Consider the following 14,967-nt stretch of genomic DNA (forward strand, 5'->3'; position numbering starts at 1 on the left):
TGAGCGTGTGGGTGAGCGAGCGGGTGAGCGTGTGGGTGAGCGTGCGGGTGAGCGTGTGGGTGAGCGTGCGGGTGAGCGAGCAATCGTGTGGGTGAGCATGCGGGTGAGCGAGGGGGTGAGCGAGCGGGTGAGCGAGGGGGTGAGCGAGCGGGTGAGCGAGGGGGCGAGCGAGGGGGTGAGCGTACCCGTAGTCCCCGTGGAAGTAGAGTGCGTGGTTGTGGATGAGGTCGATGATGCCCTGCGTCTCACTCCCCAGGCCTATCGGGGCCTGCACCAGCGCCACGTTGTGGTTCAGCTTGGCCCTACGGAGACACGGAGACACGGAGACACAGAGACAGACACGGACACACGGAGACACTGAGGCAGACACGGACACACGGAGACACTGAGACAGACACGGAGACACTGAGACACCAGCACCATGTTGTGGTTCAGCTTGGCCCTACGGAGACACGGAGACACTGAGACAGACACGGAGACAGACACGGAGACAGACACGGAGACAGACACGGAGACACTCAAACACAGAGACACGGAGACACTGAGACACTGAGACACCAGCGCCACGTTGTGGTTCAGCTTGGCCCTACGGAGACACAGAGACACTGAGACACTGAGACACTGAGACAGACACTGAGACACTGAGACAGTGAGACACTGAGACACGGAGACACTACACGGAGACACTGAGACACTGAGACAGACACGGAGACACTGAGACACTGAGACAGACACGGAGACACTGAGACACTGAGACACGGAGACACTGAGACACTGAGACACTGAGACACGGAGACACTGAGACACTGAGACAGACACGGAGACACTGAGACACTGAGACAGACACGGAGACACTGAGACACGGAGACACAGAGACATGGAGACACGCACAGACACACACAGAGACACACACAGAGACACACACAGAGACACGGAGACGGAGACACATAGACACAGAGACACGGACACACAGACACAGAGACACAGACACACAGAGACACAGAGACACGGAGACACAGACACACAGAGACACGGACACACAGAGACACGGAGACACGGACACACAGAGACACAGACACACAGAGACACGGAGACACGGACACACAGAGACACGGAGACACGGACACACGGACACACAGAGACACAGACACACAGAGACACAGAGACACTGAGACAGATAGACACTGAGACACTGAGACACGGACACACGGAGACACTGAGACACAGAGACGCGGAGACACGGACACACAGAGACACGGAGACACGGAGACACGGACACACAGAGACACAGACACACAGAAACACAGACACACAGAGACACAGAGACACTGAGACACTGAGACACGGACACACAGAGACACAGATACACTGAGACACATAGACACGGACACACAGAGACACAGAGACACACAGAGACACGGAGACACAGAGACACACACACAGAGACACACACAGAGACACAGACACGGAGACACGGACACACACGGAGACACTGAGACACGGAGACACGGACACACAGAGACACAGACACACAGAGACACAGACACACAGTCACACAGACACACAGATACACGGACACACACGGAGACACGGACACACACGGAGACACGGACACACACGGAGACACGGACACACACGGAGACACGGACACACAGAGACACAGACACACAGACACACAGACACACGGAGACACGGACACACACGGAGACACGGACACACACGGAGACACGGACACACACGGAGACACGGACACACAGAGACACGGACACACAGACACACAGACACACAGACACAAGGACACACAGACACACGGAGACAGGGACACACACGGAGACACGGACACACACAGAGACACAGAGACACAGACACACAGACACACAGACACACGGAGACACGGAGACGGACACACACGGAGACACGGACACACACAGAGACACGGACACACAGACACACGAAGACACGGACACACACGGAGACACGGAGACACTGAGACACGGAGACACCAACACACAGAGACACAGACACACAGAGACAGGGACACACACTGCGACACGGACACACACTGCGACACGGACACACACGGAGACGCGGACACACACAGAGACGCGGACACACACAGAGACACGGAGACACTGAGACACACACACACAGAGACACTGAGACACGGACACACACGGAGACACGGACACACACGGAGACACGGACACACACAGAGACACGGACACACACTGAGACACGGACATACACGGAGACACGGAGACACAGAGACACAGACAGACAGAGACACAGACACACAGACACACAGAGTCACGGACACACACGGAGACACGGACACACACGGAGACACGGACACACACGGAGACACGGAGACACAGAGACACAGACACACAGACACACGGAGACACACGGAGACACGGACACACACGGAGACACAGACACACAGAGACACAGACACACAGACACACAGACACACGGAGACACGGACACACACGGAGACACGGACACACACGGAGACACAGAGACACGGACACACACGGACACACAGACACACAGACACACAGAGACACGGACACACACGGAGACACGGACACACACGGAGCCACGGACACACACGGAGACACTGAGACACGGAGACACAGACACACAGAGACACAGACACACAGACACACGGAGACACACGGAGACACGGACACACACGGAGACACGGAGACACAGACACACAGAGACACAGACACACAGACACACGGAGACACGGACACACACGGAGACACGAACACACACGGAGACACAGAGACACGGACACACACGGAGACACGGACACACAGACACACAGAGACACGGACACACACGGAGACACGGACACACAGAGACACTGAGACACACACACAGACACACAGACACACAGAGACACGGACACACAGACACACGGAGACACAGAGACACACAGAGACACGGAGACACGGACACACACAGAGACACTGAGACACTGAGACACGGACACACAGACACACAGACACACAGAGACACAGACACACTGAGACACGGAGACACGGAGACACGGACACACACAGAGACACTGAGACACTGAGACACGGACACACAGAGACACGGGCACACAGACACACAGACACACTGAGACACGGACACACGGACACACAGACACACAGAGACACGGACACACACGGAGACACGGACACACAGAGACACTGAGACACAGACACACATAGACACGGAGACACGGAGACACTGAGACACACACACAGACACACAGAGACACGGACACACAGACACACAGACACACAGACACACGGAGACACACGGAGACACACGGAGACACGGAGACACGGACACACACAGAGACACTGAGACACTGAGACACGGACACACAGACACACAGACACACAGACACACAGAGACACAGAGACACAGAGACACAGACACACAGACACACAGACACACTGAGACACGGAGACACGGACACACAGAGACACGGAGACACGGACACACAGACACACAGACACACTGAGACACGGACACACAGACACACAGACACACTGAGACACGGACACACACGGAGACACGGACACACAGACACACACGGAGACACGGACACACAGACACACAGACACACTGAGACACGGAGACACACGGAGACACGGACACACACACACACTGACACACGGACACACAGAGACACGGACACACACGGAGACACAGACACACAGACACACAGAGACACGGACACACAGACACACAGAGACACGGACACACAGAGACACAGACACACGGACACACACGGAGACACACGGAGACACACGGACACACACGGAGACACGGAGACACACGGAGACACGGACACACACAGAGACACGGACACACTGAGACACACACACACAGAGACACTGAGACACGGACACACACGGAGACACGGACACACACGGAGACACGGACACACACAGAGACACGGACACACACTGAGACACGGACATACACGGAGACACGGAGACACAGAGACACAGACAGACAGAGACACAGACACACAGACACACAGAGTCACGGACACACACGGAGACACGGACACACACGGAGACACGGACACACACGGAGACACGGAGACACAGAGACACAGACACACAGACACACGGAGACACACGGAGACACGGACACACACGGAGACACAGACACACAGACACACAGACACACAGACACACGGAGACACGGAGACACGGACACACACGGAGACACGGACACACACGGAGACACAGAGACACGGACACACACAGAGACACGGACACACACGGAGACACGGACACACAGACACACAGACACACATGGAGCCACGGACACACACGGAGACACTGAGACACGGAGACACAGACACACAGAGACACAGACACACAGACACACGGAGACACACGGAGACACACGGAGACACGGACACACACGGAGACACGGAGACACAGACACACAGAGACACAGACACACAGACACACAGACACACGGAGACACGGACACACACGGAGACACGAACACACACGGAGACACAGAGACACGGACACACACGGAGACACGGACACACAGACACACAGAGACACGGACACACAGAGACACTGAGACGGAGACACGGACACACAGAGACACTGAGACACACACACAGACACACAGACACACAGAGACACGGACACACAGACACACGGAGACACAGAGACACACAGAGACACGGAGACACGGACACACACAGAGACACTGAGACACTGAGACACGGACACACAGACACACAGACACACAGACACACTGAGACACGGAGACACGGAGACACGGACACACACAGAGACACTGAGACACTGAGACACGGACACACAGAGACACGGGCACACAGACACACAGACACACTGAGACACGGACACACGGACACACAGACACACAGAGACACGGACACACACGGAGACACGGACACACAGAGACACTGAGACACAGACACACATAGACACGGAGACACGGAGACACTGAGACACACACACAGACACACAGACACACAGAGACACGGACACACAGACACACAGACACACGGAGACACACGGAGACACGGAGACACGGACACACACAGAGACACTGAGACACTGAGACACGGACACACAAACACACAGACACACAGACACACAGAGACACAGACACACAGACACACAGACACACTGAGACACGGAGACACGGACACACAGAGACACGGAGACACGGACACACAGACACACAGACACACTGAGACACGGACACACAGACACACAGACACACTGAGACACGGACACACACGGAGACACGGACACACACGGACACACAGACACACACGGAGACACGGACACACAGACACACAGACACACTGAGACACGGAGACACACGGAGACACGGACACACACACACACTGAGACACGGACACACACAGAGACACAGACACACGGACACACAGAGACACGGACACACACGGAGACACAGACACACAGACACACAGAGACACGGACACACAGACACACAGAGACACGGACACACGGAGACACAGACACACGGACACACACGGAGACACACGGACACACACGGAGACACACGGACACACACGGAGACACGGAGACACACGGAGACACAGACACACACAGAGACACGGACACACACGGAGACACGGAGACACACGGAGACACGGACACACACAGACACACAGACACACGGAGACACGGACACACAGAGACACAGAGACACAGACACACAGACACACAGAGACACGGACACACACGGAGACACGGAGACACTGAGACACGGACACACAGACACACAGACACACAGACACACAGAGACACAGACACACAGACACACAGACACACAGAGACACGGACACACACGGAGACACGGAGACACTGAAACACGGACACACAGACACACAGACACACAGACACACAGACACACAGAGACACAGACACACAGACACACAGAGACACGGACACACACGGAGACACGGACACACAGACACACAGACACACAGACACACGGACACACAGACACACGGACACACGGATACACAGACACACACAGACACACGGAGACACAGACACACAGACACACAGAGACACGGACACAGAGACACGGACACACACAGACACACAGACACACGGAGACACGGACACACAGAGACACAGAGACACAGACACACAGACACACAGAGACACGGACACACACGGAGACACGGAGACACTGAGACACGGACACACAGACACACAGACACACAGACACACAGAGACACAGACACACAGACACACAGACACACAGAGACACGGACACACACGGAGACACGGAGACCCTGAAACACGGACACACAGACACACAGACACACAGAGACACAGACACACAGACACACAGAGACACGGACACACACGGAGACACGGACACACAGACACACAGACACACAGACACACGGACACACAGACACACGGACACACGGATACACAGACACACACAGACACACGGAGACACAGACACACAGACACACAGAGACACGGACACACACAGAGACACGGACACACAGACACACAGACACACAAAGACACAGACACACGGACACACAGAGACACACACACACAGACACACACACACACAGACACTGAGACACGGAGACACACAGACACAAAGACACACGGACACACACGGAGACACGGACACACACGGAGACACGGACACACACAGACACACAGACACACAGAGACACAGACACACAGAGACACAGACACACAGACACACTGAGACACGGACACAGAGACACAGACACACAGACACACAGAGACACAGACACACAGAGACACAGACACACAGAGACACAGACACACAGACACACAGACACACTGAGACACGGACACACAGACACACAGACACACGGACACACACACAGACACACAGACACAGACACACGGACACACACAGCTCCACACACAGACACACGGACACACACAGACACACAGACACACAGACACAGACACACGGACACACACAGACACAGACACACGGAGACACGCGGACGACGACCCCCACCTCATCATGGCGACAGCGCGAGCTGGGTCGGCTCCCTGGCGGTCCAGCTTGTTGATGAATGTGACGAAGGGCACGCGGTACCGGCGCATCTGGCGACACACCGTCATGGTCTGGCACTGCACGCCACCCACGGCACACAGCACCAGCACGGCACCGTCCAGCACACGCAGCGCTCGCTCCACCTCGATCGTGAAGTCCACGTGGCCTGGGGTGTGGGGACAGTGGGGGGTAGGGGGGTGGAGCAGGGGGGGCACGTGGGTGAGAGTGTTGGGGGGGTGGGGTGGAGTGGGGGGCACGTGGGTGAGAGTGTTGGGGGGGGTGGGGGTGGAGCGGTGGTGGTGGTGGTGGGGTGGAGTGGGGGGCACGTGGGTGAGAGTGTTGGGGGGGGTGGAGTGGTGGTGGTGGTGGGGTGGAGTGGGGGGCACGTGGGTGAGAGTGTTGGGGGGGGTGGAGTGGTGGTGGTGGTGGTGGGGGGGTGGAGTGGGGGGCACGTGGGTGAGAGTGTTGGGGGGGGGGGTGGAGTGGTGGTGGTGGTGGTGGGGGGGTGCACGTGGGTGAGAGTGTTGGGGGGGGGGGGGAGTGGTGGTGGTGGGAGGGTGGAGTGGGGGGCACGTGGGTGAAAGTGTTGGGGGGGGGGTGGAGTGGTGGTGGGGGGGTGGAGTGGGGGGCACGTGGGTGAGAGTGGGGGGGGGGGTGGAGTGGTGGTGGTGGTGGGGTGGAGTGGGGGGCACGTGGGTGAGAGTGGGGGGGGGGAGTCGTGGTGGTGGTGGTGGTGGGGGGGTGGAGTGGGGGGCACGTGGGTGAGAGTGGGGGGGGGGGTGGAGTGGTGGTAGTGGGGGGGTGGAGTGGGGGGCACGTGGGTGAGAGTGTTGGGGGGGGGGGAGTGGTGGTGGTGGGGTGGAGTGGGGGGCACGTGGGTGAGAGTGGGAGGGGGGTCATGGCGGTGGTGGTGGCGATGATGGTGGTGGTTGTTGTCGTTGTTGTTGTGGTGGTAGTTGTTGTGGTGGTGGTAGTTGTTGTGGTTGTGGTAGTTGTGGTGGTTGTGGTAGTTGTTGTGGTGGTGGTAGTTGTTGTGGTTGTGGTGGTGTACCAGGCGTGTCGATGATGGTGGTGGTAGTTGTGGTGGTTGTGGTGGTTGTGGTGGTTGTGGTAGTTGTGGTGGTTGTGGTAGTTGTGGTGGTTGTGGTAGTTGTTGTGGTGGTGGTAGTTGTTGTGGTTGTGGTGGTGTACCAGGCGTGTCGATGATGATGGTGGTAGTTGTGGTGGTTGTGGTAGTTGTGGTGGTTGTGGTAGTTGTGGTGGTTGTGGTAGTTGTGGTGGTTGTGGTAGTTGTGGTGGTTGTGGTAGTTGTTGTGGTGGTGGTAGTTGTTGTGGTGGTGGTAGTTGTGGTGGTGGTGGTGGTGGTGTACCAGGCGTGTCGATGATGGTTGTGGTAGTTGTGGTGGTGGTGGTAGTTGTTGTGGTGGTGGTAGTTGTGGTGGTTGTGGTAGTTGTGGTGGTTGTGGTAGTTGTTGTGGTGGTGGTAGTTGTGGTGGTTGTGGTAGTTGCGGTGGTTGTGGTAGTTGTTGTGGTGGTGGTAGTTGTGGTGGTTGTGGTAGTTGTGGTGGTTGTGGTAGTTGTGGTGGTTGTGGTAGTTGTTGTGGTTGTGGTAGTTGTTGTGGTGGTGGTAGTTGTGGTGGTGGTGGTGGTGGTGGTGGTGGTGTACCAGGCGTGTCGATGATGATGGTGGTAGTTGTGGTGGTAGTTGTTGTGGTTGTGGTAGTTGTTGTGGTGGTGGTAGTTGTGGTGGTGGTGGTGTACCAGGCGTGTCGATGATGGTGGTGGTAGTTGTTGTGGTGGTGGTAGTTGTTGTGGTGGTGGTAGTTGTTGTGGTGGTGGTGGTAGTTGTGGTGGTGGTGGTGGTGTACCAGGCGTGTCGATGATGTTGATATTGTGGCCACGCCACTCGCTGTAGGTTGCTGCTGACTGGATGGTGATGCCTCGCTGGCGCTCCAGATCCATAGAGTCCATCACGGCACCAACCCCATCCTTCCCCTTCACCTGCAACCACAACAACCATCACTACAACTACCACCATCACCACCACACTCAACGTAGAGTCCATCACGGCACCAACCCCATCCTTCCCCTTCACCTGCAACCACAACCACAACAACCACCACCACCACAACCACCATCACCACAACCACCATCACTACAACTACCACCACCACCACTACCACCACAACCACCACAACCACCATCACCACCACACTCAACGTAGAGTCCATCACGGCACCAACCCCATCCTTCCCCTTCACCTGCAACCACAACAACCACCACCACCACAACCACCATCACCACAACCACCATCACTACAACTACCACCACCACCACTACCACCACAACCACCACCACCACCACAACCACCATCACCACCACACTCAATGTAGAATCCATCACGGCACCAACCCCATCCTTCACCTGCAACCACAACCACAACAACCACCACCACAACCACCATCACTACAACCACCACCACCACAACCACCACCACCACCACCACACTCAACGTAGAGTCCATCACGGCACCAACCCCATCCTTCCCCTTCACCTGTAACCACAACCACAACAACCACCACCACAACCACCATCACTACAACCACCACCACCACAACCACCATCACCACCACCACCACACTCAACGTAGAGTCCATCACGGCACCAACCCCATCCTTCCCCTTCACCTGCAACCACAACCACAACCAAAACAACCACCACCACAACCACCATCACCACCACACTCAACGTAGAATCCATCACGGCACCAACCCCATCCTTCCCCTTCACCTGCAACCACAACCACCATCACTACAACTACCATCACCACCACACTCAACGTAGAGTCCATCACGGCACCAACCCCATCCTTCCCCTTCACCTGTAACCACAACCACAACAACCACCACCACAACCACCATCACTACAACCACCACCACCACAACCACCATCACCACCACCACCACACTCAACGTAGAGTCCATCACGGCACCAACCCCATCCTTCCCCTTCACCTGCAACCACAACCACAACAACCACCACCACAACCACCATCACTACAACCACCACCACCACAACCACCATCACCACCACACTCAACGTAGAGTCCATCACGGCACCAACCCCATCCTTCCCCTTCACCTGCAACCACAACCACCATCACTACAACTACCACCACCACCACCACACTCAACGTAAAGTCCATCACGGCACCAACCCCATCCTTCCCCTTCACCTGCAACCACAACCACAACAACCACCACCACAACCACCACCACCACCACCACCACACTCAACGTAGAGTCCATCACGGCACCAACCCCATCCTTCCCCTTCACCTGCAACCACAACCACAACCACAACAACCACCACAACCACCATCACTACAACTACCACCACCACACTCAACGTAGAATCCATCACGGCACCAACCCCATCCTTCCCCTTCACCTGCAACCACAACCACAACAACCACCACCACAACCACCATCACCACCACACTCAACGTAGAATCCATCACGGCACCAACCCCAACCTTCCCCTTCACCTGCAACCACAACCACCACAACCACCACCACTACAAGCAAAATCACTACACCCACCACCACTACAACCACTACAACCACCACAACCACCATCACTACAACCACCACCACCACAACCACCATCACCACAAACCACCATCACTACAACTACCACCACCACCACTACAACCAACATCACTACAACTACCACCACCACCACTACAACCACCATCACCACAACCACCATCACTACAACTACCACCACCACCACTACAACTACTACAACCACCATCACTACAACTACCACCACCACAACCACCATCACTACAACTACCACCACCACAACCACCATCACTACAACTACTACCACCACTACAACCAACATCACTACAACTACCACCACCATCACTACAACTACCACCACCACTACAACCACTACAACTACCACCACCACTACCACAACAACTACTACCACCACCACAACAACTACTACCACCACCACCACCACAACAGTGTCCATGATACGAGGCAAGCGTGGTGGTGGTGAGCGTGGTAGTGGTGGTTGTGGTGGTGTTGGTGAGCGTGGTGGTGGTGAGCGTGGTGATGAGCGTGGTGGAGGTGAGCGTGGTGGAGGTGAGCGTGGTGGTGGAGGCGAGCGTGGTGGTGGTGGTGGTGAGCGTGGTGGTGAGCGTGGTGGTGAGCGTGGTGGTGAGCGTGGTGGTGAGCGTGGTGGTGGAGGTGAGCGTGGTGGAGGTGAGCGTGGTGGTGGAGGCGAGCGTGGTGGTGGTGGTGGTGAGCGTGGTAGTGGGCGTGGTGGTGTTGGTGAGCGTGGTGGTGGTGAGCGTGGTGGTGGTGAGCGTGGTGGTGGTGAGCGTGGTGGTGTTGGTGAGCGTGGTGGTGGTGAACGTGGTGGTGGTGAGCGTGGTGTTGGTGAGCGTGGTGGTGAGCGTGGTGGTGAGCGTGGTGGTGGTGGTGAGCGTGGTGAACGTGGTGGTGGTGGTGGTGAGCGTGGTGGTGGTGAGCGTGGTGAACGTGGTGGTGGTGGTGTTGAGCGTGGTGTTGGTGAGCGTGGTGGTGAGCGTGGTGGTGGTGGTGAGCGTGGTGAACGTGGTGGTGGTGGTGGTGAGCGTGGTGGTGGTGAGCGTGGTGAACGTGGTGGTGGTGGTGTTGAGCGTGGTGTTGGTGAGCGTGGTGGTGAGCGTGGTGGTGGTGGTGAGCGTGGTGAACGTGGTGGTGGTGGTGGTGAGCGTGGTGGTGGTGAGCGTGGTGAACGTGGTGGTGGTGGTGGTGAGCGTGGTGTTGGTGAGCGTGGTGGTGAGCGTGGTGGTGAGCGTGGTGGTGAGCGTGGTGTTGGTGAGCGTGGTGGTGAGCGTGGTGGTGAGCGTGGTGGTGGTGGTGAGCGTGGTGAACGTGGTGGTGGTGGTGAGCGTGGTGGTGGTGAGCGTGGTGAACGTGGTGGTGGTGGTGGTGAGCGTGGTGTTGGTGAGCGTGGTGGTGAGCGTGGTGGTGGTGGTGAGCGTGGTGAACGTGGTGGTGGTGGTGGTGAGCGTGGTGGTGGTGAGCGTGGTGAACGTGGTGGTGGTGGTGAGCGTGGTGGTGGTGGTGTTGGTGAGCGTGGTGGTGAGTGTGGTGGTGAGCGTGGTGGTGTTGGTGAGCGTGGTGGTGGTGGTGAGCGTGGTGGTGGTGAGCGTGGTGAACGTGGTGGTGGTGGTGTTGAGCGTGGTGTTGGTGAGCGTGGTGGTGAGCGTGGTGGTGGTGGTGAGCGTGGTGAACGTGGTGGTGGTGGTGGTGAGCGTGGTGGTGGTGAGCGTGGTGAACGTGGTGGTGGTGGTGTTGAGCGTGGTGTTGGTGAGCGTGGTGGTGAGCGTGGTGGTGGTGGTGAGCGTGGTGAACGTGGTGGTGGTGGTGGTGAGCGTGGTGGTGGTGAGCGTGGTGAACGTGGTGGTGGTGGTGGTGAGCGTGGTGTTGGTGAGCGTGGTGGTGAGCGTGGTGGTGAGCGTGGTGGTGAGCGTGGTGTTGGTGAGCGTGGTGGTGAGCGTGGTGGTGAGCGTGGTGGTGGTGGTGAGCGTGGTGAACGTGGTGGTGGTGGTGAGCGTGGTGGTGGTGAGCGTGGTGAACGTGGTGGTGGTGGTGGTGAGCGTGGTGTTGGTGAGCGTGGTGGTGAGCGTGGTGGTGGTGGTGAGCGTGGTGAACGTGGTGGTGGTGGTGGTGAGCGTGGTGGTGGTGAGCGTGGTGAACGTGGTGGTGGTGGTGAGCGTGGTGGTGGTGGTGTTGGTGAGCGTGGTGGTGAGTGTGGTGGTGAGCGTGGTGGTGTTGGTGAGCGTGGTGGTGGTGGTGAGCGTGTCGGTCCCAACCTCGTGCATGCGTGCGATCTTGCCCGTGTAGAACAGCACGCGCTCCGTCAGCGTCGTGGTGAGTGTCGTGGTGAGCGTGGTGGTGAGCGTGGTGGTGGTGGTGTTGGTGAGCGTGGTGTTGGTGAGCGTGGTGGTGGTGAGCGTGGTGGTGAGCGTGGTGGTGGTGGTGGTGAGCGTGTCGGTCCCAACCTCGTGCATGCGTGCGATCTTGCCCGTGTAGAACAGCACGCGCTCCGTCAGCGTCGTCTTGCCCGAGTCGATGTGAGCCGAAATTCCGATGTTCCGGATCTTCTCGTTGGGGGTCACGGCGGCGGCGGCGGCGGCGGCGGCGGCCGGCCCGGCCCCCGCGGGGGAGGCCGCCGATCGCCGGCGGAGCGGCGGTAGCGCCGGTGGGGCCTGGGCGGCGACGGCGGCGGACCGGCAACATTCGGTGAGCGGCGGTGATAGAGAACTACGGGGTGCCAAAGCGAGCGAGGCCCGGTGTCTTTAGCCTGCCGTTGAAGGCGGCGAAACCGGGTTAAGATGCTCACGCACGCACGTGGTGTGTGTGTGTACACGTGGTGTGTGTGTGTGTGTGTACACGTGGTGTGTGTGTGTGTGTACACGTGGTGTGTGTGTGTGTACACGTGAGTGTGTGTACACGTGTATGTGTGTGTACACTGTGTGTGTACACTGTGTGTGTACACTGTGTGTGTGTACACTGTGTGTGTGTGAGTGTGCGTGTGTGAGTGAGTGTGTGTACAGTGTGTGTACAGTGCGTGTGTGTGCACTGTGTGTACAATGTGTGAGTGCACGTGTGTGTACAGTGTGTGTGCGGTGCGTGTGTACAGTGCGTGTGTGCCGTGGGCGTGAGTACAGTATTGTGTACACTGTGTGTATGTACACTGTGTGTGTACGGTGTGTGTACAGTGTGTGTACAGTGTGCGCAGTGTGTGTACAGTGTGCAGTGTGTGTACAGTGTGTGTACAGTATGTATGCGGCGTGCTTGTGTACAGTGTGTGTACAGTGCGTGTGTGCGGTGCGTGTGTGCAGCGCGTGTACAGTGTGTGCACAGTGTGTGCAGTGTGTACAGTGCGTGTACAGTGCGTGTGAGTACCGAGCTGTTTCGGAGTAACCGCCCCTGGCTCGCCCAGCGCACCGCTGGGGTCGTCACTCGCAGCATGGCGCCTGCAGTGTCTGTACACACAGACAAAGGTCCCCCGTGTAGCCTCTACACACTGCTGGGGCAAGTGCTGTTAGTAGCGAGTAGCAGCAGCAGCTATGAAGGTAGACACAGACAAAGGTCCCCCGTGTAGCCTCTACAGACTGTAGGGGCAAGTGCTGTTAGTAGCGAGTAGAAGCAGCACCTGTGAAGGTAGACACAGACAAAGATCCCCCGTGTAGCCTGTACAGACTGTAGGGGCAAGTGCTGTTGGTAGCGAGTAGCAGCAGCTATGAAGGTAGACACAGACAAAGGTCCTCCGTGTAGCCTCTACAGACTGCTGGGGCAAGTGCTGTTAGTAGCGAGTAGCAGCACCTATGAAGGTAGACACAGACAAAGGTCCCCCGTGTAGCCTCAACACACTGCTGGGGCAAGTGCTGTTAGTAGCGAGTAGCAGCAGCAGCTATGAAGGTAGACACAGACAAAGGTCCCCCGTGTAGCCTCTACACACTGCTGGGGCAAGTGCTGTTAGTAGCGAGTAGCAGCAGCACCTGTGAAGGTAGACACAGACAAAGATCCCCCGTGTAGCCTGTACAGACTGTAGGGGCAAGTGCTGTTGGTAGCGAGTAGCAGCAGCTATGAAGGTAGACACAGACAAAGGTCCCCCGTGTAGCCTCTACAGACTGCTGGGGCAAGTGCTGTTAGTAGCGAGTAGCAGCACCTATGAAGGTAGACACAGACAAAGATCCCCCGTGTAGCCTCTACAGACTGTAGGGGAAAGTGCTGTTAGTAGCGAGTAGCAGCACCTATTAAGGCTACCGGCACCGTGGCACACGAGGTGCTG

General features: G+C 57.4%; 1 protein-coding gene across 2 annotated transcripts in view; it reads right to left on the bottom strand.

The window, feature by feature from the left end:
- GFM1 (G elongation factor mitochondrial 1) overlaps nucleotides 1-14,967 on the bottom strand; it is a 49,115-nt gene that overhangs the window by 33,383 nt on the left and 765 nt on the right. Inside the window, exons 2-6 of one of the 2 annotated variants that reach the window (XM_076057972.1) lie at nucleotides 14,079-14,158; nucleotides 13,172-13,378; nucleotides 8,973-9,105; nucleotides 7,066-7,270; nucleotides 186-302 (exon numbers count right to left, since the gene is read on the bottom strand). In XM_076057972.1, coding sequence (XP_075914087.1) covers nucleotides 186-302; nucleotides 7,066-7,270; nucleotides 8,973-9,105; nucleotides 13,172-13,378; nucleotides 14,079-14,144 — 728 coding nt within the window. In that variant the 5' untranslated portion in view covers nucleotides 14,145-14,158. Of the gene's footprint in view, nucleotides 1-185; nucleotides 303-7,065; nucleotides 7,271-8,972; nucleotides 9,106-12,982; nucleotides 13,129-13,171; nucleotides 13,379-14,078; nucleotides 14,159-14,967 lie in introns of those variants that run through there. The other variant, XM_076057973.1, reaches the window with a different exon arrangement.

Source organism: Petromyzon marinus (genome assembly GCF_048934315.1).
Source record: "Petromyzon marinus isolate PM22_M1 ecotype Great Lakes invasive population chromosome 67 unlocalized genomic scaffold, UKy_Petmar_22M1.pri1.0 chr67_unloc.1, whole genome shotgun sequence".
NCBI classification, from domain to species: Eukaryota; Metazoa; Chordata; class Hyperoartia; order Petromyzontiformes; family Petromyzontidae; genus Petromyzon; species Petromyzon marinus.